The following is a 24,673-nucleotide window of genomic DNA, read 5'->3' as shown; positions in this document are numbered from 1 at the left end:
TGCTGGAGTTGGAGACCTTGCAGAGCCGCCTTCGATTCAAACCCCGTCTCCACCCCCAGGAGACGCAGGGAGGAGTCAGAATCGTTGAAAACCAATAATTTATCAAAACGCTGCGTGTGTATGTGGGGGGAGGGTGTCGCGACAGACAGGGCAGCGGTGGGCGGGCGCACAGGGAGGGGACGGTGCCCAGAGGGTGGGGGCGGCAGCTTGCCACTGGCTGGCCACGCGGGCAGGGAGGCTAGACATTCTTGCCGCGCAGGCGCAGTTCATGGCGCCGCAGGTGGTTGTAGAGCGACTGCACATAGGTGAAGACACACTTGGGGTCAGGCTTCTTGCCCATGATCATCATGTCCTCCACCTCCACCAGGGGCACACAGTCCACTAGCATCCTGCAGGGATGGGGTACGGGGGTGGATGTCAGCGCCGGCCCCGCCTCCTGTGGCGCCCTTCTACCCCAAGGTCTTGTTTATTGCCGCATTGCCTGCTGGTCTTTCATAAACTCCAGACAGGGAAAAGCCTTCCAGGAAGGCAGGGAGCCCCTGGCTTCATCTACCCAAGCCTGGAGGTAGATGGGGCGGGGGAGCAGAGCTAGGCAGGTGGAGGCGGAGATGGCAGAAGAGCGCGCCATCCCAGTCAGGCAGGTCCTGGGTCTGTTTCCTCCAACCCTGGGGAGGAGCTGGTTCCAAACCCTGTCCGTGCTCTCCCTGGAGACCGCCTTCTGCTCACCCTCACTGGCACACTTCAGTTGGTAGAAGCCTCTCAGCTGGACCTTTGCACCCAAATGGCCTTCATCAGTGGCCAACCTTTCTCTGTGGACATTTCTCACTCTAGTTAGTCTGTGGTCCCCCAATGATTGTCTGCTAGCTGCCTGACCCGGTACTTCCTGTTGAGAGGCCCAGACCCCTGTTCTTCGACAGGGGGTAGGGATAACCCTGCTGCTGGAGGTGGAGGCCAGGGAATGTGTGGGCAGCAGAGGGGTTCTCTAACCCTTATCACCTGCCTTGGGTAGAGCAGGGGAGGCAGATGAGGATCCCAGACAATACCAACGGACCATCTACACCATGCTCAGGGGTGGGACCACCCTTCTGGCCATCCTTCAGAATGCTAGTTGCCCTTCACAGATGAGGAAACTGAGTGACAGAGCAGAGGAGCGACTTGTTTCAAGCCCCACGGTTTAGTAAGTGCAGGTTAGGCCGCATGGGACCCAGGCTCCTAGTTCTGGGTGTTGGCAAAGCCTTTTCCCCACTCTGGAGTGAGTGGGTTGTGCCTATTAAGCAACTGACAGCCCCCAGAGCTCTGAAGCTGGAGTCTGCTCTTTGGCTTCTTTTCCCCTGTCCCTCAACCCCCAGAGCAAGACCTCTTCTGTCTTGATCCCTGTTTGCTGTCTCCTATCTACCACACCTGGCACATAGCAAGCATTCAATGTTGCGGAATGAGTTTCCTGTGGCAGGGAAGGCATAATGGCAAGAATTCCTCCTTATTCTCAAGACACCTGAGAACCCAGGACCACTTCCCATCTTGTGCCCTTATGGACAAACTCAGAACTGTGGCAGGGCTGGGCCTACTCCCAACTCACCTGGACTCCTTCCAAGAAGAAACCTGGGAGGCAGAATACCTCTGTTTTAGTCCAGACTCTATCCCTAACCAGTTGTGGGTGCTAGATAAGGCCCTTTTCTATGACTCGGTTTCCCCCTCTTTAGAACAGGACAGTTATTCCCTACCTCATTTGAGAACTTACAAGAATTTAGGATGAGTGAGAGGGTTCTGGGTCTGCTGCTGATGTGCTACGTGCCCCTGGGGTCATCCCTATCCCATACTGGGCTTGTTTCCCAAGCTGTACCATGATGCAGAGGCAGCCTCTCTCTGAAGCTTCTTCCAGCTGTGGCTATTGTCCCGGGGATCCTGACCTCCTTCTCTAACCTGGTGCTCCCTCCCACCCCTAATCCCTTCCCTGGAGACCTTATAAAGCCATTGTTTACACTGGGGCTCACGGCTCAGGGCTCAGGGCTCAGGCTGCCCCAGTGACAGGCCAAACACCAGACAACTTGAGCAACAGCACGGCTGAGTCACACTTTCCAACTGGATCAGGGCTGGGCTGGGCCCCTCTCTCTCCAAGCTGGCTTGTTGGGCAGCAGCTCCTAAGTCCATATATGATCTGGAGATAGCACCAAGCCCATCCTCCCCTCATCTGCGCTCCTTCTCTGAGTGTGTGTGTGCACTTGTGGACTGCCCCCCATAATGGCTCTAGGTCCCGAGGGGCATCTGAGTGTGCCCCTACCTGTCACTGACTCACATTCCTTCAGCCAATCCCCTTGCTCCTTCTGGGCCTCTATTTTCAATCCTCTCTACAAAATGGGCGGGAATGCAGTGATGGGGCAAGGAAAACAGCTACTAAGTGGGGAGTCTGGAGTCCCAGTTTCTGGCCCCACCTCTGAACTAACCATCTTCCCTCTCCCTCCCACCCCCAGGACAGTCTTAGCCCATCTCTCTCTCTGAGCTTCTTGTCTGTAATGGGGTAGTTAGTTCAGGATCTGAATTCTCTACTTTGGTACTGAGGTGAGGTGACCACAGAGGAAATGCCATAGCTGGCTTAGGATCCAGAACCCCCAGCCAGAAACATCTTCCTGTTGAACTGGTCCTGCTCCTGAGCTCCCCACTTTGGAGTAGGGCACCACCAACTCCCCAGTGCCCACATAGGAGCCTGGCAGACTTCTTGACCTTCCCTCTCCCTCTCCAAACCAGATCTATTGGGAAGCCTGTCTCTCTCGCTCTTAAGCTATTCCTGCCATCTAGTCCATCCCATCTCTCGTCCAAGCCTCATCCAAGGAAGGTCCTAGAATGCTACATCCATCCCTCCTCTGTTTGGAAACCTTTTATAACTCCTGTTGTCCTCAGGAGGAAGGTCAAATTTTTTTTTTTTTTGAGACAGAGTCTCGCTCTGTCACCCAGGCTGGAGTACAGTGGCACGATTTAGGCTCATTGCAACCTCTGCCTTCTGGGTTCAAGTGATTCTCCTGCCTCAGCTTCCTGAGTAGCTGGGATTACATGCATGCACCACCACGCCTGGCTAATTTTTGTATTTTTACTAGAGATGGGGTTTCATCATGTTGGCCAGGCTGGTCTTGAACTCCTGACCTCGTGATCTGCCTGCCTTGGCCTCCCAAAGTGCTGGGATTACAGGCATGAGCCACTGTGCTCGGCCTGAAGGTCAAACTTCTAACTGTGGCCCCCTCCTCCTCCATCATATCCAGACTCAAGTTTCTTCCCTTCCTGGTGTGCTGCGCTCTCCAGCTCTCTTGCCCTGCTAAGCCTAGGCTGATCCCTCTGTCTGGAACTCCCTCTCCCTCCTTTAGTGTGAACTTGTTCAGATCCCAGCTTAGTTTGCACTTCTTTCAGATGGGGGGCCCAGACCTGCAGCCTGGGTCAGCCACCTCCCCTGGGCTTCCCCCATCACAGTGCTGCTCACCTGGGTCATCACCGCCCATTTAGAATGGTCTCGCCTGCTGGGCCCTGAACTGCCAGAGGACAGGGCTATGTCTGGCTTGACTAAATGCCCCCCTTACTTCTCGCACCCGCCTCCCTGGACCCTCTCTGTGCCTTGCTGAGCAGATTCTGGTGAAATGGGGCAGGTGGGAGAGGCGGCGTTTCTCACCGTGGGGTCCCGAGCAGGGGTTAGGACTTTTTGGTTTTTACCAGCCCCTTCTGGACCAGACAGCGGTAGAACTCCTGGATGTACGTGTACACGCACTTCCAGTCAGGCTCTCGAAGCCGCACCATGTCCTCTGTATCCAGGAGCTGCGGGCAGTCCGCATGGGTCCTGGGGAGGGTAGGGGGCCGGGAAGGGGTGGGGGACGGGGGCAGGAGGCCAGGGCCCCAGGTGGGGAAGAGAGGGAAGAGGCAGAGAAGAGAGAGGGGAGGAAACAGACACACACACATACACACACACACAGAGACATGAGTTCAATTACGATTCCAGTGCTGCAGTCTGCCAGCCCCCCGCATGCCGCCTCCCCACTGTGGACGTGCCGCTCACTACCCATCACTAATGGTGTGCAATGCAGACAGGGGTGGGGGCCAAACCAGTCACAGGTGCAGAGAACTCTAGGGGCAAGCGGGAACGCGGGGTGGGGTAAATGGCGTTGGCACCAAGGTTGGAGAGGAGGGCTGTGCCCCGGGGAGAGGGGGTGAGGGAGGCGTGAGAGGAGGTGGTGGGAGGAGGAGGGGGAGAAGGAAGAAGAGGAAGAAATTTGAGGGAAACCAGAAAGAAAAGGGGAGAGAAGGGAAGACAGATGGAGAAGGGTGCTGAGGGTGAGGTGAGCAGACGGGGCAACGATTCCAAAGTGGAGGGCTTGCTGAGGTCCTATATAAGCCTCTGGCAGCACTATATAGGCTGGGCGGGCACGGTGCCCGGGCCAGGAGCCTCCTTTTGGAATCTCCAGCCGGGATCCCGTGGGAGCAGGAAGCTCTGGTGATAGTGGGAGGAGAGCAGGACAGAGAAAGGGAGAGAGAGGGAGAAGGGGGCAGAGGGAGGATGGAGGGGATATGGACAGGGCCACCTGGTGGGCCTTGGCCCGGGCTGGTAGGCCGGCCTGTGGCTCCTTCGTTCCGGCGGGCACCTGGCACGCTCAGCAGCGGGTGGGCGGGGATGGAGAAGGACGGGGACTCTCTGGGGAAGGGGGTCTCAGCTGCTGACTGACCAAGTGGCCAGCCTGCTCCAGGGGTTCTCAGGGCAACTGGGCCTGGTCCCGATGTCCAGCCCCAGATGTGCAGCAATATTAGCAGGGCCAGGGCCCACACTTACTCCGCAGATGAGAAGGCCACCTCGAAGTTCTGGCGTCGGTTCTGAGGGCTAAGCTGCCCATAGTCGAAGGCCTCAGGGAAGAAGTTGTGCACCAGGGCACAGAAGGCCATCCCATCACTCCAGCTGGAGGAGAAGTTCTGGATGTCGACATGCTATAAGCCGTAAGAGGACGGGTCAGGACCCTGGGGCAACTCCCCGCTGCTGTCTACCCCTCAGCATTCTGGTATTCCAGACCTAGGGCACTGGGCACAGAGAGGCCCTGTAGCTTGCACAATGAGTGAATAGTTGGAACACGAGCCTCCTCCGAGTCAGTCTGTCAACTCCCATATTTGTGATTTCGAGGGACAGAGCTACTGAGAGGCCCAGCGCCACGCAGCTAAGGCCATAGTCATGCCTCATCACTCCTTCCCTCCTTTAAAGAAATTGACTCAGGGCCTCCTACAGAGCAACAAGGAGGGGACTCCAAGAGTGGGATCCAGCCTTGAACCCTGCCCACCACTCAAGAGGCCCTGTTACTTCATCACTGATGCTGGAATCTAGGGCTTGTCTTGTGTCCTCTTTGAGCCTCAGTTTCCTCACCCCAAGAGCCTTTCCATGCTCCCTGTGAGGCCACACAGTGGCGGGAAGTGTACTGGGGAATAAAAGGAGCTCTGCTAAGAGGGGGGTGCTGAGCTGGGATCTGGGGAGGCCTCTAGGCCCCCCGGCCTCCCGGGGCTCACCTCGTAGCCGCGAGTCTTGGCTCGGCACCAGTCCAGCAGCATCTGCTTGATGCTGTTGGCGTTGGGGACCCCGAAGCTGGTGGATCGCTGCACGGCTGCGCGGGGTCCGCCAGGGCTGCTGTAGGGGCGGTGTCAGGACCAGGTCACAAGACTATAAGGGGCGTGCCTCGGTGGGCCCACCCAGTGGATCCCAGGTCCCGCCTTCCGTGACCTTCGGGCCTTTGCACCACAGATCTAGCCGCGCGCTCTTCCCGCCGCTGCCGGGCCAACTATGAAGCCCCGCCCCCCACTGCCCAGCCCACTTCTGCAGCTCACCCGGCCGCGCCCTCCTTCTCCAACTTCTCAATCATGGCCTTGCGCGCCTGGGAGGCTGAGGTCTTGGGCAGACTCTGCGCCTTCATCAGCTCTTTCTTCTTCTCGGCCTGGCGTTTCTCGAGCGCCGCCAGGCTGCCGGCCCGTGGGCTGGTCTGGTCCTCGCGGTCGAAGATGCTGGGGTTGGGGAGGCGCATGTTAGGCAGGGAGAAGAGGGCTGCTCCCCAGTCTGGGCCACCACTCGCGAGGAGGAGAGGGTGTCTTGTGGCACACTAGTATCTCCACTGCCACAAACGCCTGCCAGGGAGGGAGGCGTCCTCATCACACCCATTTTAGAGTTCACTGAGGCTCAAATGACAGCAAGGTTTTCAACGGGTTTCCGCCTCCCCCTCCCCCACCCATGAGCAGTTCTCTGAGAAGGCTCATTGTACCCTCAAGTTACAGGTGAGTTCAGCTTCTGGGCACTATCCGCTAATAAAAATGACGACTAACATAATAATGATTCATCTCTGTTGATCCTTTCCTGTGTGCCATTTTAAACTTCACAAGAGCAGGGAGGGGCCTTACCAATTCCACTAAAGGTGAGGAAACTGAGACCCCTGGCAGTAACTTGCCTAAGATTTCAGAGGACATGATCGCTGGAACTAGAACTTGAACAAGGTCTCTCTGACTCAGAGTCCCTGGACCCCTTTGGTTCCCATCCTGGACTCTGATTCTGTTCCTGCTTTCTGCCAGCCCCAACAGCCTCTGTTACATGCGGGTGCCCTCCTTCCTCATGGGGCTAAGGTATAAAGGTGCTCTGTGACCTGGGACATGGTTTGCAGATACTGGCAAGTGGCAGTGCCACCAGGAAGCTCAGTGTGTTAGGTAGGCCTCTCTAAGGCTTCAATGCTATTTTGGCCACTCAGAGATGTGAACCCCTAAGCAACTCACTGGCCTCCCTGAACATCCACCTCTCCTGTGGTGTGGTTGAGAATAAAATGAGATCCCAAAAAGAGCAGGATCCTTAACTCTCACTTTGCCCCTCCCTGGCTATAGACCTGTTACCTCCCAGCATCCCAGTCTACCTCTCTATTTTATTTATTTATTTATTTATTTATTTATTTTTGAGACTGAGTCTCGCTCTGTTGCCCAGTCTGGAGTGCAGTGGAGTGGTCTCGGCTCACTGCAACCTCTGCCTCCCAGATTCAAGTGATTCTTGTGCCTCAGTCTCCCCAGTAGTTGGGATTACAGGTGCCTGCCACCACGCCTGGCTAATTTTTGTAATTTTAGTAGAGATGGGGTTTCACCATATTGGCCAGGCTGGTCTCAAACTCCTGACCTCAAGTGATCCGCCTGTCTCAGCCTTCCAAAGTGCTGGGATTACAGGCAAGAGCCACTGTGCCCCGCCTACCCCTCTGTAAAATGGGTTTGCAGTTAGGTTCCCTGTGGCACTGACTCCTCTATGGTCAGGGATTGGGTGCTGGTGCTCACCTGCCCATTTTCTTGGATGAGGAGGAAGAGGAGAAGGTCTTGGTTTGCATCATGGTGCTGCCACTGCCATCTGCAGAAAAGGGGAAGGGGCACCAGGTGAGGGGTGGGGCTGGACATCGGGAGATGGGATGGGAGGCTGTATGGAGGGATGGCAATAGCCACAGACAGAGAAAAGAAAGTGACGGCACAGTTGAAGACACGGAGAGAGAGTTCAAGGAAGAGCCGGAGGAGGTGGGCGGACAGGCAGGCAGGCAGGCACAGGGCGACGCCAGGTGGCCTTACTCTCCGAGCGCCTCACGAAACTTGACTCCACTGTGGTGGTGCGGGCCGTCCGTGTGCCATCATCTGCAGGGGCAGGGGATGAGAAGGATGTGAAAGGCATAGGGGGCCGGGGGAGGATGTGTTCCCACCCTGAGCCCTGGGCCCTATATGGCCCCTTACTGGAATGGACGAGCCGCTCAGTCTTGGTAACAGTGCTGACAGCAGACCCATCAGCTGCCCGCTGGCTGTGCCTCGTGGTGGTCTCAGTGGCTGTGTTGCCGCGGCCCTCCCCTGGCCGGCCCCGTGCCTCCTGCAGCCGCCGTTCCCGCTCCTTGTCCCGCTGGTCTGGGCAGGTGATGCCCCGTGCAAGCACAAAAGGGCCACCAACACCCACACAGCATAGATGCACAGGTGCATGGGGCACACAAGATGGGGTGGAGGGTGGCTTGTTAGAAACATGAATGACACAGGTAACAAGGGCCTCTCTAGGAATAGCTGGGGTGAGGGGACACCCATAACTTGACAGGGAATTGAGTGTGGGAAGGGGCTGATGGACTCAGGCAGAAACTAGAGAATACAGAATAGCTAAACTCAAAGGGGTATGGATCCAAGAAGGGAGTTTCTATGGAAATGAGTAGCTAAGTCAGGAGAGGTATCTAGATCTAGTGAGGGGGTAGCTGAGTCCAAGAAAGGAGAAGCTGAATGAGGAAGTAGCTGAGTGGGCCATCAGTGGGTCTTTGGTTGGAGAAGAGCAGCTGGAGAGGCAGGAATATTTAGATCCAGGAAGGGAGCAATTGATGGGAGCTGAGAAGCAATCTGATCCAGGGGAAGAGTAGTTGGGAGAGAAGCTAGTGAAGGGGGTTAACTGGGCTTAAAACAGAAGTAGGTGGGTAGAGATAGAGACTGGAGTGGCCATCAGTGGGCCCTGGCAGAAGCAGCTAGATTCAGAGAAAGAGTAATTGAGAGTATTTGAGAGGAGAAGCAATTGAACCCAGAATCTAAGAGAATGAACAGATGTGTCCAGGGAAGAACTATCTGGGGGAGGAAGTAGCTGTGTCCAGGAAAAGGGAAGCTGGATGGGGCAGAGGCTAAGATGGCCATCAGTGGACTTCAGGGAGAGAGGAGCAGCAGGGAGAAGGAGTATCTGGATTCAGGGAAGGAGTCATTGACAGTACTTTGAGAGGCAACTGGATCCAAGGAGAGAGTAGCTGCGGGAGGGAGTGTCTGGGTCTAGGAAGAAGAGAAGCTGGTTGGGAAGAATAACTGGGGTCGCCAGCAGGAGAGAGGAGCCAGGGAAGGGAACAGCTGGATCCAGCGGGGAATAGCCAAGGGAACTGCTGGATCTAGAGAAGGAGAAGCTGGGTAGGGCAGTTATTAAGCTGGGGTATCCACAAATGGACCCCAGAGTATGAGGGGAGCAGCTGGGGAATGGGGCAGCTGGATCTAGGGTAGGGCAATTGGCTCTCTACCTCTCTTCCTTTGTCGGAGCTCACGAAGTGCAGCCCGGATGAGCTTCCGCTCTTCAAAGTCCGTGCTCTGATCCAGCTGCATATAGAGCCCATCATTGGCTACCTGGTGCCTGTTGGCCTCTGCCAACCCCCAGCCCACCAGATCTGGCCATACCATCTTGTCCAACACTCCTTCATCCTCAATAGTCATCAGCTCCTCAGCGCTTAGAGGGCTCCGCCCCTCTGGTGCTTTGTTCACTCGGGTCTGCACGGCCCCATTGGCTGCTTCCACTGCTGCAGAGGGAGGCTCTGCTGGCTCTGGTTCCATCTGCAGGGTGGAGAGAGGGCATGGACTTTAAGCAGGGGCAGGGGAATCCATGTCCCCAGTGGATAGGGGAGCAGATCCTAGGGTTGCTGGCATGCCTTGGAAATCACCGCTAGCCTGCCAGCCTGCTTGCCCAAAGATGGCCATGTCAGTGTCAGTCAGGGAAGAGGCACTGACAGCCTTGTTGTAGGGCTTCCCATGTACCCAGAATTGTATTAATACAATGTATAGTAATAATAATGATGATTTCCAGTCCATAGTAACGTTGTACAAGCACTAGGGATTTTACTGTCCCTATTTAACAGAAGGGAAGGCTGGGCGCAGTGACTCATGCCTGTAATCTCAACAGTTTGGGAGGCCGAGGAGGGAGGGACCATTTGTTGCCAGCAGTTTGAGACCAACCTGGGTAACATAGCGAGACCACATCTCTACAAAAACAAAAATAAAAAATTAGCTACGCATGGTGGTGTGCACCCATAGTCCCAGCTACTCAGAAAGCTGAGGTAGGAGGATCACTTGAGCCCAGGAGTTAGAGGCTACAAAGAGCTATGATCGCGCAGCTGCACTCCAGCCTGGGCAACAGAGTAAGACCTTGTCGCAAACAAAACAAGACCAGAAAAAACAAAACAAAACAAAACAAAACACACACACACACACACACACACACACACACACACACACAGAAGGGAAAACTGAGGCTCAGCGCAGCTAACTGACTTGTCCACAGTCTCTCTCTAAGTGTGATGCAGCCTGGGATCTGAGCTGAAAGTAGCCTAACTCCTGAACCTCAGTTCATTTTGCTGCTTTGTTCCCAGCCCCCTCCCAGGCAGGCTCTGCTCTGTGCTGCCAGTTCCCGAGGCCTGGGTCCTCCTGGGCCAGTGCCCAGGCAGCACATGTTGCCCCCCATCTGCCTGCCACCTTGCCAAGGGGGTTGGCCCAGGGCCCGTAGGCTCCTGACCAGGTGTCTGACTGGGGCTGCCCTGAGCCAAGACCTCCATGAAGCTCTCCTCTGTACCACCTCCCCATGCCTCACCCCTGCTGGAAACCATCCTCTAAGGAGTCTCCAGCCCTGCAGCCCTCCCAGGGCATCTCCCTAGCCCCTTGAAGACAAGGCCCCAGGCCAACTATTATGGCCCTTCCTCTCCTGGCAGGGCCTCTCTGTCTGCTATAAGGGTAAGGAGAGCTGAGGTGGCAGCTGTTTCAGGGAGGCTTGGTCTAGCCAGGGTGCAGGGCGGCAGGGAGCTGGGGGGTGGGGCCTGGGTCATGCCAGGGGCTGCCAGGGCAGCTGCCACGTGTGCCTCAGGGCTGGAGCCTGGCACCCTCTTGCCCTAGTCTTACAGCACTAGTGCCCCAGTCCCCTGTAAAGATAGGTAAACTGAGGCTCAGAGAAGGTGGTGACATATCTAAAGTCACAGCGGAGGCAGAGCCTGGCTCAAACCATCCCCCCCCGCCATCCCAGAGGGACTTACGAGACTAGTGCTGCGGGTGGTGCCGGTGGAGGAGCGGCGGCGGGTGCTGAAGGCAGGTGGGTGGGCCACAGGGGTCCCAGCATCCTCGGCAGCCTGGAAGAGGGCCTCGGGGTCGGCGGCGGCCAGGAGCAGCTCGCTGGGCTCCAGCTCAGGCTCGAGGCCGGACACAAGTGGGACCCCCAGCCGCAGGCTCAGCACCTCCACCTGCCTGCTCAGTGCATCTAGCCGCCGGCTCAGTGCTGCTCTCTCTGCCCGCAGCTCTTCAGCTGCCCGGGCCACTGGCTCCACAGTGGCTACAGCTACCTCGGCTGCCTGGGTCACTGCCGCCCGGCCTGCCTCAGCCACCGCCCGCAGCTCCTCCAGTGCCCGGCCCAACTGCTCCTCAAGGGCTGAGGCCAGTTCAGGCCCAGGCCCTGGTACCCCCGGCATGGTGCTGGTGGGGACGCTATGGGGGGTAATGGTGGGGCAGTGGCAGGGGCTGCTGCTTCTGGCTGACAGTGTCTGAGTCTTTGCAGCTGGTCCGAGGGCAAAGGCAAGGGCAGCGCGGGCCTGCCCCGCCCCTGCCTCCCAGCCCGCCACCAGCCAGCTGGAGCTGCAGCCCAAATAGAAACCTATTCTGGGCGCCTCTGTGGAAGGGGCAGTGGGGGAGGGGGGGCATGCCCAAGCAGGCAGATCGCCAGGCCTGGCTCTAGCCCTGCAGAAATCATAGGCCTGCAGCACAGTAAGACTGCATGGGTTCTGAAGATCACTGAGATCAGGGCCCCATGCCTCACAGGTGGGGAAACTGAGGCAGGGAACAGGTAATGGACCTGACCACCATGTACATTAGCTGTGAGAATCAGTCTGCTGGACTCCAGAGCCTGCGCTCCTTTACCCTTTACCCTAACTCCAGCTGTTTTAGACAGCTGGAACAGATGGGGGAAATGGAGGCACAGGGAGGCAGGACTTTGAGTGATCTGCTACAAAAAGTGTCTTGGTCTGACATAAAAGCCCTCTGGCCTGCCCATGGTGCTCACATCCAACCACAGGCTTTGAGCAAGCACATTATAGCACATCACCTGTCCTCTTTGGTTCCAGATGAGTAAACTGAGGCAAGTTAGTGGTGCCAGACCCAGGTCTCACTGTAGCACCTCCCATCCACCTCAAGGGCCTCAGCTGGTCCCCCTACTCCACCCTACACAATCCCTTGTCAGAAGGCAGCTGGATCCTGCTTTTTTGGAAAGGAAGGGTGCTTTCTTTCCCTCACTCTCTCCGTCTCCCATGAGAAGGCCCAAAGCTGGCCCTAGCCATCTCACCTCAGCCAAAGTCCCGTTCAGTCCCTGGTTCAGCACAGAGGGCATTACCTGGGCAGCCGGGTGGCCCACTTGGGGATCCCTTCCCCGGCTGAGCTCCCAGCTAGTGGATCCTGGGCTTGGGAATTAATAATGGAAGCGTGCTGGGTATTCAGTTCCCAAGGCACCTGCTAGGCTGCTGCCTCACCTGATTGGTGCCCCCCTGCCTGTCTGTTCCAGCTTCTGCCCAACCCCCACAGGGGGGTTGACGCAGATGCTAATCGCTAATCTCCAATCTCCTAATGGGCCAGGCTGATCTTGGATGAGCAGATGAGCTGCTCTATACCTCGGGGCTGATGTCCAGTGTGGGTGGGCGCAGGGGCACTGGGGCTGCCACAGGAAGAGGGGAGCAAGCCCTCACCACCCTCTGAGCCTCAGTTTCCCCATCTGTTCACCAGGAATGAACCAACCAATTTCGGACTAAGGATCAGAGATCAGCATCCAGGAAGTGTAACACCAGTACAGAGTAAGCTTTCGACACACTTAGGGGCTGATACACCAGGGTCTGGCCTTAGCTCTGCCACCGACTGGCTGTGGTCTGTGAGCAGCCACCTTCCCTCTCTGGGCCTCGGTTTCTCTGTGTGTGCAGTAGGGGAGGAGCAGAGGAACCCTACTTGCCCTACACCCTGAAGCAGTGTATGTGAGGCTGACGGATGGTGAGACTGGTGGGGTGAGGAGGGGCTCACCTTGACGCTGCAGCCTCCTCGGCTACTGGGGGGGGCATGGCTGAAGCTGGTGACATGAGGGACACTGCCCATCCGAGCCAGGGTCCCAGGGCTGTTGACACGAGTGATGGTGCTCTTGCTCCCACTACTGGTGCTGAGTAGGGTGGGGGGCGCCCGCAGTCCCACTGTCAGTTCTGAGTGGGGAGAAAGGCAGCTGTCAGGAGGACCAGGCGGAGTGAGGGCAGTGCCAGACAAGGCTGATAGTGCCCTCGCTCCCAGCACACCCTTTGGAGACACCCTGAGCTCTGGCCGCAGCACCTGTCCTGTATGCAGAAGTGCGGTTGCAGGCACTCATCCCCACTGGGGAGGCAGTTGGGGGGCCTACCTGCCCTCTGGTTGCCTGTGGGCAGCAGCACCCGGCCTGTGGAGGCCTGGCCACGGCCGTCCTTGATCTCGATGGTGAATGTAGTCTTCATACTGCCCCCTGGCTCGGCAGTGCTGACAGCCATGGGCAATGGGGCACCAGGCTCCTCTGAACGTGCCACAGGCCCCCCTGCTCCGTTTTCAAGGGGCCTGGGAGCCAAGCCCCGCCCCCTGGGGCCCTCCTCCTGGGAGCAGCTTCGAAGCTGGGCCAGGGGCTGGGCTACTACTCCTCGTTGCTCCTTGCTGAACCGGGAGGAGGTATCACTGGGGCCCCGAGAGGAGGAGCCACTGGAGGAGGAGGCAGGGGTGGTACTGGTGAGAGAGGGGCCCATGAGCCTTGCGGGGGTCAGGGGACTTAGGGCAGCCCGGGATGTGCCATCCTGGAGCCTAGCAGCCATAGGAGAATCAGATGTGAACTTGTGGACACGGTCCCGCACAGAGCCAGCCCGCTGGAACGAGGAAGGTCTGCTGGCAAGGGGGGTGGACTCTAGAAGGAACAGGAGGGCTGTCAGCGACTGGGTGGGACAGGGTCTGCCCAGGTCCTAGGCAGGGTGAGAATAAGTAGTACCTTGGTTCTGGGCTGGCTGGTGGGGGCTGAGCACCGACAGGGATCGTTGGCAGGGTCGGGGTCCAGCCACGTCTGGCAGGTTGGGGAGGGGGTGATGGCCATGTGGGGAAAGAGAAAAGACAGGGGATAGTGGGGGTCCAACTCTCATAATCCTCTCCTCTACACCTCCCTAGCCTCCCACCCTTTCCTATACTCAACCCCCACCCCACCTCTCCATCCCCTCCTGGATCTCCCACACTCCGGCATCCCCACTCGGCGGCGTCTCTCCTACAGGCACCTTTTCCCCTCCCACACTGACCCTAGGATGACTTGGAACACTCCTGGGGGCCGGGCGAGGCTTAGGTTGGAGGAAGGATGCCCAGATCCTTCCTGCAGATGGGGAGCGGGGACAGCCCCCCTGGCCAGTGCTGCCCACAGCTCCAGCTGGGAGATGGGTGGACTCCCTTATTGGGGAGAAGAATGTGCCTGAGGCCCGTTGCCTTTCAAGGCTGCAGGGGAGGCCTCTAACCATGGGGGTGGAGGGGGATGTGGGCCTAGTTAGGGGCGGGGACACTTCGGGGTGGGGTGCAGTATCAGGGACTGCCTGGACCTGAGGAAGCTGGAGCTGCCAGGCACAAGAGCCCATTCTCTAGGCAGAGAAAGGGAGGCTGGGGGAGGGGAAGGCAGATGCCTGTGACTACCCCTGCTGGGACTCTCACCTGCTCTCTTGGTGTCAGAGGGGCCTCTGGTGGGGCTCTGGGCAGCAGGGGTCTCTTTGGGGCCAGACAGAAGCTGCAAGGGAGAAGAACACAGCATGAGCAAGGCATGACTCCCAGACCTGCTCACTTGCCTGGCATCCCTGCCCCTCACCCAGACTCACCTTGTTGACCACCTGGCCCTCAGTGCTGGCGAGCGTTGGAGACTCCTGAGGCTCAGGGCTGGTGGTCTTGGGTGGGCTGGGGGGTGGTTCTGGGGCGCCTGGAACCTCGGCTGTAAGGCACTGGGCCTTGGCAGGCTCCAATGGAGGCTCAGGAGAGGCAGCAGTGGGTGAACTGCTGGGTGAGGCAGGTGAGCTGGATGTGCTCCCAGGTGGGGCTCGCAGCAGGAGTGTCACTGTGGTCACATCCTGGCTGGTGCCTTCAGGGGTGGGAGTTGGCTTTGAGACCTCTGTCTGCTGTTCCTGTTCCTCTCGCTCTGGCACCTGTAAGGGACCCATAGTATATAACCAAGGCTCCCTAGGCCTCGAGTGCCAACCCCACTACTGAGGGCCAGGCTGGCAAGTGCCCAGGGAAGGGCATGCAAAGCAGAGTGGTGGGGCATGGCTTCCTGCGCAAGCACTGGTAATGACATGCTAAGGGCAGTCCCTGATCGCCACTTCCCAATCTCTTGGCACTACCTAGCCAAAGGGGTTCAGAGAGAACCAGGTCCTGATGTCAGTGGGTGGGTACGGCAGGAGACCTATTGGGGACGAGAGCCTTAGTAGATCCCTGGAGTGGAGGTTCCTGACCCCTGGCCTCAGCCTGGTTCATCTGGAGTGGGAGTGGGGTCCTGCCAGGACTGTGGACCCAGCGGCCTCTGCTGGCCACTTAGGGAACCTGCATGGCCTGACCTCTCACCCACACTCTCTGGAGAACAGAGAGTGAACTGTGAGACAGCTGGGGTCTGACATGCAGGCCTCATAAGCCAAGGTAAAGATGTGGGCTGTGTTGAGGGTGAGGGGCAGCCCTGGGATGGGTTGAAGCAGGGGAGGTGCCAGGGCCGGATTTGCATTTCTGGGAGATCCCTCTGGCTGCTGAATAGAGGCTGGATGGCAGGGGTGGGCCCCTTACAGTCAAATACCAGCCTAGCAAAGACACACAGGTGCTCTGTGCTACTGGCATCCATGGGCACAGGACACTGGGCCACCCTCCCACCCTCCTTACCTCACACTGTTCCAGCCTGTGTGCCACTCGCCCCTTGCTGTCCTCTCTTAAGCCACTGTTGGGACGCGCGCTGCACAACCTCCCAGCCAAGGTGGCAGCTGGAAGGGAAGGAGCAAGTGTCAGGTGAGTAGTGGGGAGGTGCTGTGGACAGCAGACAGCAGGGCAGGGGTGGGGACGGGACAGGCCACATACCCTCAATCTCCTGAGCCCGTACGCGGCGGATGGCAGCTCGGATCAGCTTGCGCTCCTCATACTCACCAGCGCTTCGCAACTGTGGGTGACAGGCAGGCTGCGGGTGTTGGGCTGTGGAATCCAGGTCTTCACCTGCCCTGCCCCCATCCCCTGCCCCAGCCTGGGCCTCACCAGTGCAGTCAATTCCTCTACATCGTTCATGGACTCCAGCTGCCCTGCCAGCCGTGCCAGGGCAGCCCGCTGCTCAGCTTCCCGCTGCTGAGAGCTGCAGAGACATCATGACTGTGACCACCACTGCCATGGCCAGGTCGTGGAGGATGTGGGCTAAGGGCAGGAGCCAGAACAGAGTACCCAGAACCTTGGCAGAAGGGCATGTGGCTGTGCACACCCTGACTGCACACTGATACACATATGCCCATGGACATGGGCACTAATACCACGCACTCAGACGTGCCGTCTACACCAGCAAGTCCGCGACGCCACAATCAGTACATGCTCCATGCCCACAAACATCCCTGTTTTTCCAGAAGCGTGTGTGGACGTACTGCCATTGTCACATGCAGTCCACAGATACACTTGTGCTCACGCCTGCCTGCACACATGAGCTGAGCTGGGGCGCACACTCACCCTCTCACCCGCATGTTCCACCCTCCGCTACTCACTGCAGCCAGTTCTCCTTGTTGTCCTGCCGCTCAGCACGGAAACGCTTGGATGCCAGGGCCTCCTCCTCGCGCTCCAGCTCCTGCCGCTGCAGTTCCCGGATGGCTGAGCGGATGCGCCGCCGCTCTGCCAGATCTGCTGTGACCTCCAGCTGCAGCGGGGGCGAGGGGCAAGTCATTTTGGCTGCCAGGGGCGGAGGGCTGGCACCAGCTGCCCACAGGCTCTGCCTGGGGCACAATATGTGGCCTGTGTCCACTCCCTCTGTCCCAAGCTCTTCACGTGCCTGCCTGCCCACGCAGGGTCTCGGGGGTAGACCCAGCCCACTGTTTCAGGGCTCTTGGGGAGCCCACTTTGCATTGTGGTTCACAGAGCACACGACTGAGTGGACAGCCAGAAACTGCCCACCTGTGCCAGATGCCAAGCCAGGCACTCCTTCCTACAACTCGATTCCTGCCCCTCAGAGCCCAGATCCCCAAAAGCCAGGGAGCTACTGCAGGAGGAAGAGGAGGAAGGCCACCCTATGAGCCACTAACAGGGTCCCTAAAGGGAAAGGTGAGAGCTGAAGTCTACCCTCTGAGCAAGGGAGGCTCCCATGGTCTAGTGACCAAACACCACAGCCCACCTGGGGGTTGACTGCTTCATCCACAGATGGGGAAACTGAGGGCAGGTGCTCAGGAGTCCTGCCTGGCTGAGGGCTATTGTCCCCACTGCACTGGCCTGGCCCTAGCCACCATCAAAGGAGCCAGGGCGCAGAGTGAAAGGACCAATTCCCCAGACATATAAGGTGGCTGGCACTAGGGGCCACCCCAGGGCCTTAGAGAGGGCATCCCTGGGTGACAGGTGCTCCTGCCAGGTTTTTAGTCCCTCAGTTCCCAGGAAATTGGGGGTCACTGGTCTAACCAGGTTCAGGAAAGAACACCTTCTCTGGAGTGAGTCAGCCAATCCTGTTGCCTCTCCCATACCTCCACCATGTAGAGCCACCCCCTACAGATCCTCCGTGGCTCAAGGGAGAGAGGACTGGCCCAGGGTTCCCCTGGAAGATAGTGGCAGAGATAAGCCTCCAATGTGGGTCTGATAACCAGACAGGAGCCAGTGAAGGCGGGGTGATTTCCTCTGTCCCCACCCCCCAAATCATTCAGGGGTAGGGTCAAAGAACCCTCTATCATCTCCCTTTTTAGCACCCTCCCATCATTCCTTTCTGCTTAGTGGGAAGGCCAGGTGGCAAGGGTGGGGATGGAATGGAGATAGTTTTCAGCAGGGAGTGTGGGCTGGCCCAACTCAGCCATGAGCCAGCTTGTCCTAGTCTGAAGAAAGCAGGGAGAGTCTTGGGGGAAGAGCCCTCCAGGCTCCACATTCCTGAGGAATTATGAGAAGGCCCCCCGAAACTCAGGCCAGAGCCCCCAGTTGGTTCCAGCTTGGCTGGGTGATCAGGAGCATAACCCTTAAACACTCTGCGTCTTGGTCTTCTCATTTGTCAGTGGGTGGGGTTGGGAACAGTGACTTGGGTTCTCCTGTACATAGCTGGAGTTGCAATAAGCATCACCCCCATACTTGGTTCTAGTCAGTCAGGGGGAGGGAGAGAGACGAGAGGGCAAATGGGAAGGGCAGCATATCCCGAGGCATCAGTAACATTTATGGAGAGCCTGTGAGTTGAACCCTATGCTGAGCCCCCTACTTGTCCTAAACCCACAAAAACCCTAGATACTGTGTTATTCCCATTTGACAGATGAGGAGATTGAGGTCCAGGGAGATGTGATTTGCTCATGGTCAAACAACCTGAGCCAGGATTTGAACCCAGGTCTCTCTGACTCCAGGGCCTGCACTAGACTGAGGATAGCTCTGCTATTGGGGTCTGTTTGTCATGGTGGGGACCTCAGGGATCCTGGCACTGTGTTGGAGACCCCTCTAGCCTGGACTAGAGATGCTCTCAGGCCTAAGGAGACCTTATAGCAGAGGCAGGGGGAATGAGGCTCACTCCCCAGCCCCCGGTCCTGGCTGTGTCTCAGGCCTAGAGCCTCCTGTGGTACATTTGGAGACTGGGGGCTGGAGGGAACAGAGAGTCCAGCCCCTTCTGTACAGAGGGTAAAGACGCCCAGAGGGACAAGGGCTAGCCTTTTGTCTCCTAGGTCCCCATTCTCAGTGTTCTGCGCTCTGAGATAGGGTCCTTGTCCCTGACAAAAGTCTGATGTAGGAACTTGGCCACCTCTACAACACAACTCCTGGAGCTTCAGTGTCCCCATCTGGAAAATGGGAGCCTCCCTCTGATCCCCCAAAGTGGGTGGGCAAGGCTGGGGACTGACAACCTCATTCCACTGGTCACCCTCTGGCACGACCCTTACCTTTGGGCCTGGAGGCAAAGGTTGGACCACAGTGTCTCCTCTGTTCCACCCTCCCAGGCCCCACCGCTGTGTAAGGAGGGAGCTGTGGGAGGGAGGGAAGGAAGTACAAAGCGCCATTGTCTACTGAGGGGGAAGGGGAAGGGGATGGGGCGGTTTCCGAAACTGCCCAGTGAAATTCTCCCGGGAGGAAAGAGGGTGCTTCCTCCCCCTGGGGGGCCGGCTCTCCGTGTACTCTCTGCCCTCGCTGCTGGAAAGCCTGGCAGGCCCTGAGGTCTCGCTGGGCCTCAGTCTCCCCAACAGCACAACACAGGGGACTCTCCAGGGTTTCTCCCAATCCCAGCTCCCCCAGTTGCCCATGGAGGTCCCGTCGGCGGTGGAGCGAGGCCTCGCCAGGGGGCGCTGAAGGCCCGCAGGCTCTGCGACCGCCCTCCCTCGCAGGGTGCCGCCCTCGCCTAGCCCACCCGGCTTCGCGCTAGGCGCCGAAGGGGGAGCCAGATATGAAGACCCCTGCTACCGCCTGCTTCAGTGTCCCGACCTAAAGGGAAGAAACCAAGGTCCCCAGGACACCCAGCTGAGTGACGGAGGTCGAACTCGAACTCGGGACCGAGGGGAGGGCGTCCCGGCGGGTGGTGGAGGAGCACGCAAGTCCCCAGGCGCCCGCATTCCACCCATTCCCCGCCCAATCCTCAAGAATGTGCGGGAGCCGGGGCCGGAAGCGACTGCCCGTATCCCCAAATCGGCCAGACGCGGGGCGCAGGGCGGGCGGAGCGGGCCCAGTGTTTCCTTATAAGGCCCGGCCCCGCGGGGAGGAGCCCGGTTCGGGACGCCCCCGTTCTTGCCACGAGGCCGGCGGGGGCCGGGCCGGCGCGCGGGGCGCAGTAATGGCGGGCGCCGGGTGCTGGAGGAGCCGCTCCCGGGGTCGGAAAGACTTCGAGCGGCACCAAGCCTGAGACGGGGGCAGGTTCTCATCTGTTCTTTCCCAGAAATTGGGGCGTGGGTGGACTGACTTCAGCCACTGCTCCAGCTTCTTCTCCGAAACTTTTCTCAGCGCCTCCCGAGCCTCGCATGAGAGAGGGAGGTGGCGGCTGAAGAACTCTGAGCCTGACTGTGGACACCTTGAGATGAGGATGCGCGGGAACCTGGCCTAGCATCATTCCCTCTTTTTGGGCTGCGCAGACTCTGTGACCCACAATGGGACTTGGCCTTCCTGAGGGGAGGTGGAGCTGACTGGTGGGCACCTTTGGAAACCCAACCCCATCCCCTCCAGGCTGCACACATCCTGCGGTGATAGTGGAGAGGCAGACACCCAGAGAGTCTACTGCACTGGTCTGAGAACATACAGGCAGGAGTGCCTTGGGGAGGTTATGGCAGCAGCTGGGCACTGCCCAGTGGCTGGGCTATGCTATCTGGTTCCAGCCTCTGCCTGCAGGGGAAGGCATGAGGGGGGGTGGGTCACTTGTCTTCTAGGTAAGGTAAATCTTTAATTTACCCCCATGGACAAGGTTCAGGGACTGGGGAGATGGAGCTCCTCTGGCCCCTCCTCCAGGTCAGGCTGCCTGGTCTTGGGGGTTGGGGGAGGAGCCCTGCCCCACTGGGTTGCCCTACAGCCTCTCTGTGCATGGGGATAGACAGGGCTCTCAGAGGAACAAGAAAGGGGATGGAGTGGGCTCATCTTTCTTCTACCTGAGATCTGGGTCCATGCCTCATTCTGTCCCCATGCCAACTCTAGGACCTAGAGCTTGGGTGCACACACATCTCCCTCCCTCCCTCCATTTTACAGGCAGAGGAACTGAGACTCAGGAGTAGAAAAATGAGATGAGAAGCCACAGAATCCATAAGGGCCCACAAAGCCTGTCTCTCTCTTATGGCCTCGTGCAGCCTTGACTTTCCCAGGACTCTGGTCCCCTGTGGCCCACTATGGGGCTGGGATTTTGGCACAGCTCCTTCTTAGATGGGGGTCCTTGAGCAGGTGATTTCAACTCTCTTGAGTTGCAGTGCCCTGGCTTTCAGAGCTGCTGTAATTATTCTATGACATGGTATATATACCCAGTACCCAGCCTGCCCCCTGCCAGGCCTTGGCATTATTAATCATTGCTGCTACCATGATCACTGGGCCAGCTTCCAGGGGTGGGCACTGCCCCAGCTATTGCTCTGGAGAGGCAGATCCAGCCTCCCCACACCTGTGGCTGCACATGGGCGAGTCCACAGCAGTTACTGTTTAAACAGGTGGTGGCCATGGAGGGCTGGGAGGGACTAGGCTTCAGCAGCTGGCATGGACAGGCACATGCCACAAGGGCCTCTGCATCAGCCACATGGAACTGGCCTACCTCTGTTCCCGTGTCCCCCTCCTCCTGACCTTTCCCCCATCACTTCTTCCAGTTAGCTGAGAGGTATCCTGGATTGACCCTGCCTCTCTGGCTTGGCTTTCCTGTCCCCACAGTGGGTGATGGGGCCACTTACCAGCTTCCGAAGGGCTCCCTCATCCAGCCCAGCTAAGGCCTCGTCTGCCATCTCACTGGCCCCTAGCTCCGTTGGTTCCTTTCTGGTGAGATCCCCAGTGCCTGTGGCACCTGTCACCAGCTCAGAGGATTCTGCAGGGGACAGACATGAATCAGGCATGCTGGGGCTTCTAGAAACCACAGACCCTTAGGCTCTGTGCCTTACTTCCCTCTCCAACCTAGGAGCGTCCATTACTGTCCCATCCTGCAATGTGGCTCCTGGCTGGAAGTTGCCCTCTGCCCTAGGGTGGTTTGCTGGAAAACTCAGGGTAGGGGGTCTTTGGTTCCAGCCCTGCCAGCTTGGCCACCAGTCTGCTGTGTGGCCTGGGATGGACTCTCATCCTGTCTAAACCTCAAATAGGGAGGGCAGGGACCTGGATTGAGAAGCCAGAGGCTGGCAAGGCCCACCCAAGCTGTGCTTACCACCAGGGGGTGCACTCCAGTCTCCAGTTTCCTGCCCCACCCACCCATCCCCAGGGCCTACCCCGCCCCCACCCACTCTCCAGGCTCAGCCTCTGGCTGTGGGCTGAACCCATAGTTCTTGCTGCCACCACCACTGTCATTCCCCCAGGTATAGGAAGGTACACTGTGTCTTCCAATTCTTGGAGCCAGCTCTGCTGTCCAGACCTCCTGAAGCCAGGTGTCCAGGCACCCAGCACCTCCTGCCAATTCACACAGAATTCAATTCCCCACCTGGAAGGGCTTTCAGAAGCTGACCTGCCCAACCTCTGGATTTCAGGCAAACTGAGAGGATTGAAGAGGGCCAAGGATTTGTCACTAAGCAAGGAGGAAGCCAAAGACTTAGAGGGCAGAGAAGGATGTAATCAAAATCTTCGTCATCTCCGGCTTCCGAAGCTCCCTTCCAAAGTGCCCTCAAGGGCCCAGAACACTCTCAGTGACAGAGGCAAGAGCCCCATTTTATCAAAATGGACCCCTAAATCCTGGCCCAGCCTCCCAGCGTATATCTCTCCTTCCTCCTGTAGCCCCAACTAATGTCTGGACTTTGAGGGGCCCTAGTCTGGCACACTGGATGCTTAGTTAATGTATGGTGATTGACTAATGTATGGCCCCAGGACTGCCCCCCTGTCTCCTGTTGATTCATCTTTCAATCATCCCTTCCCTCTCTTCAGAACAGTCACTTGGGATGTCACCCCATCCGGTGCATGGGTAGGGGGTGACGGTTACAGCTCCACACAGTTGGGGTGTGTGGGTCCCTGCCTGTTTAAGTCACTGCTTGCTCCTCCTCCCATCCTGGTAGGCTCACAGGTGTCAACCTCCCAATCTCTGCCTGTTAGGATTCTTGCCTCTTACCTAGTTACTCTGTCTGCCTTAAACCTCTTCAAGACTGTACAGTGGTCACCAGCCTTAGGTTCTGCGGACATTCTGATTCCCCCCATGCCTTTTCTTCTAAGGGGCAGGTGTCCCCCAATGCCTAATCTTATAGTCCCACGGGACTATAAGAAGATCCCTGTCGCTGCCCTTCTCCAATCCCATGGCTCCCTGTCACACAGTCTGGGGTCGCGGGACATTGTGAGGGGCCTCAGGGTTCTGTGGCAGCTTCCCCAGGGTTTCTGCCGCCACAGACTAGTGCCCCTGTGGGGCGTGGGGTCCTTTAGGAATCCGCGGGCGTCTTCCCCCAACAGTCTCAGAACTTTATCTCATGGCTTAGAGTTCTCGTATGGGTGGGGGCTCCTAGGTCTGGACATTCCAGAACTCCTGGCTAGATATCCGGGTTCCACCCCCGGACACGTTGGGGCAGCATCAGGATCCCCCCCGCGGTCCGCACACCCACCTTTCAGTCCAGCCCACCCGTCCGGCGCAGGCTCGGCTTAGCTCTTTCGGGACCAGACAGATGGATTAGACACGCGCAGGCGGGAGGCGCCGCGAGCCGGTGTCCCAGGCCCGCTCAGCAACCGTCCCCTGGATTCTGTGGAGAGCTGCCCGTCCAGCCGCGCCAGCCTCCCGGCTGGCCCCGCCCCGCCCGGACGCGCCAGCCAATTCTCGATCGGGTACCTCCCACTCTCGTGCGCCATTGGGAAAATTCAATTTGATGGCCACGCCCCCTCGCGGGCCAGGGAGGTTGGAGATTGTAGTCTTGGGGTCGTCTGCCTCGGTGGCTTTAGCGAGTCGGGTGGGCATCGGCAGGGGGACGCAGGCTCTGCGCCAAGTCGGGGAGGGCGCCCCGAGCCGAGGTAAGTTTCCTGGGGTCGTAGGAGTCTCAGAGCCTTCAGGACAGCCCCTCTCCGCCCTCCTCTTTGTTCCTGAGACCACGTCCCCTCCCTCGACTCCACCCGTTTCTCGCATCAGTGTTTAAGCTTGGCCGCCGTCCCTAGGCTGCTTTCCGGACACCTGGTTTGAGCCACCTCAGAGCAGGGACTGAGTGACTGGCAGCACCTTGGCCCTGTGTTGGAGTGCCGGGTCCATCTCAGGTGGAGCAGGATCAATCACACAGCACGCCTCCCCCAGCCCACACACCTTTGAACAGACATTGCATTCTTGTAGTATGCTTCTACCTTCCAAGCCCTGAGAGTCTGCCTTTAGGAGCGCTGGAGTCCTAAACAGGGAATATGGAGTCCAGGCTGTCATTCAGCAAATATGGGAAATTGAGGCCCAGAGAAAGCTGGTATGTCCAAGACCAAACAAGGAATCAGCCAGGGGACCCAGGAGGTCAGACCCACAAGGGAAAGATATTCCATCTTCAGTGCCACAGGCCCTAAAACCGCCCTCAGATCTCCATGGAGACCAAAGTGGGTGGAGTTAGGAGGATGGGGTCTGGAGTCCTGTCAAATAAAAACAGTAACAAATCATTTATTTTGTACTTGCCATGTACCAGGCATAAAATGCCCATAACAAGAACATGAGACCATGACTACTGTCCCATTTTACAGATGAGGACAACAGCTGGTAAGTAGTAAAGCTGTGATTCATACACAGCACCTTCTGAGTCCAGACTCTGCTTTTAACCACTATAATGTGGAATTCTGGGGAGGTAGTTTCAGCCTGTTGCCCCAGAAGAGCCCTGGTTCAGGTCCTCTGTGACACCCCCGGCCCCCATCTAAGGAAAGGCCCAGTCTCCACATTGAGAGTCTTTTCCATGTGTCATTTCATTTCATCCCCACACCCCTGAGAAGTGGTCCCATTTTACACATCAGAAAACCAAGGCACCGGCCGGGTGCGGTGGCTCACGCCTGTAATCCCAGCACTTTGGGATTCCAAGGCAGGTGGATCGCCCAAGGTCAGGAGTTCAAGACCAGCCTGGCCAACATGGCAAAACTCCGTCTCTACTAA

General features: G+C 58.1%; 1 protein-coding gene across 9 annotated transcripts; it reads right to left on the bottom strand.

Moving 5' to 3' along the window:
* Positions 1 to 81: 81 nt before the first annotated feature.
* Positions 82 to 23,333, bottom strand: SMTN (smoothelin). 9 transcript variants are annotated; one of them, XM_033233270.1, is made up of 23 exons: positions 23,178 to 23,333; positions 21,348 to 21,478; positions 16,551 to 16,699; positions 16,060 to 16,153; positions 15,889 to 15,967; positions 15,697 to 15,794; positions 14,655 to 14,975; positions 14,494 to 14,566; positions 13,796 to 13,867; positions 13,190 to 13,714; positions 12,826 to 12,998; positions 10,809 to 10,901; positions 9,190 to 9,342; positions 9,036 to 9,111; positions 7,747 to 7,911; positions 7,588 to 7,650; positions 7,306 to 7,375; positions 5,836 to 6,009; positions 5,521 to 5,638; positions 4,802 to 4,953; positions 3,653 to 3,817; positions 1,577 to 1,599; positions 301 to 389 (listed from the first exon to the last, which is right to left on the bottom strand). In XM_033233270.1, the coding sequence occupies exons 2-21, from the start codon at positions 21,396 to 21,398 to the stop codon at positions 3,673 to 3,675; spliced, it is 2,844 nt and encodes a 947-aa protein (XP_033089161.1). In that variant the 5' UTR covers positions 21,399 to 21,478; positions 23,178 to 23,333; the 3' UTR covers positions 301 to 389; positions 1,577 to 1,599; positions 3,653 to 3,672. The 9 variants fall into 9 exon arrangements, with proteins under 9 accessions (XP_033089160.1, XP_033089159.1, XP_033089163.1 ...); XM_033233269.1 differs by lacking the exon at positions 1,577 to 1,599 and having other exon boundaries at positions 82 to 389; XM_033233268.1 differs by lacking the exons at positions 1,577 to 1,599; positions 3,653 to 3,817 and having other exon boundaries at positions 82 to 389.
* Between the last annotated feature and the right edge of the window lie 1,340 nt (positions 23,334 to 24,673).

Source organism: Trachypithecus francoisi, unplaced genomic scaffold, assembly GCF_009764315.1.
Source record: "Trachypithecus francoisi isolate TF-2019V2 unplaced genomic scaffold, Tfra_2.0 Lachesis_group14, whole genome shotgun sequence".
Lineage (NCBI taxonomy): Eukaryota > Metazoa > Chordata > Mammalia > Primates > Cercopithecidae > Trachypithecus > Trachypithecus francoisi.
Note: the sequence above shows the minus strand (reverse complement) of the source record. Positions and strands in the feature narration are given on the sequence as shown.

Bases quoted from the DNA above. Each gene is read 5' to 3' on its own strand.
- SMTN (XM_033233268.1), bottom strand. From the start codon at position 21,398: ATGGCAGACGAGGCCTTAGCTGGGCTGGATGAGGGAGCCCTTCGGAAG. The intron at 15,795-15,888 runs GTATGTGGCCTG...CTTCCCTTCCAG, and splicing joins ACGGGCTCAGGAGATTGAGG to CTGCCACCTTGGCTGGGAGG. The intron at 9,112-9,189 runs GTATGGCCAGAT...CTCTATATGCAG, and splicing joins AAGGAGTGTTGGACAAGATG to CTGGATCAGAGCACGGACTT.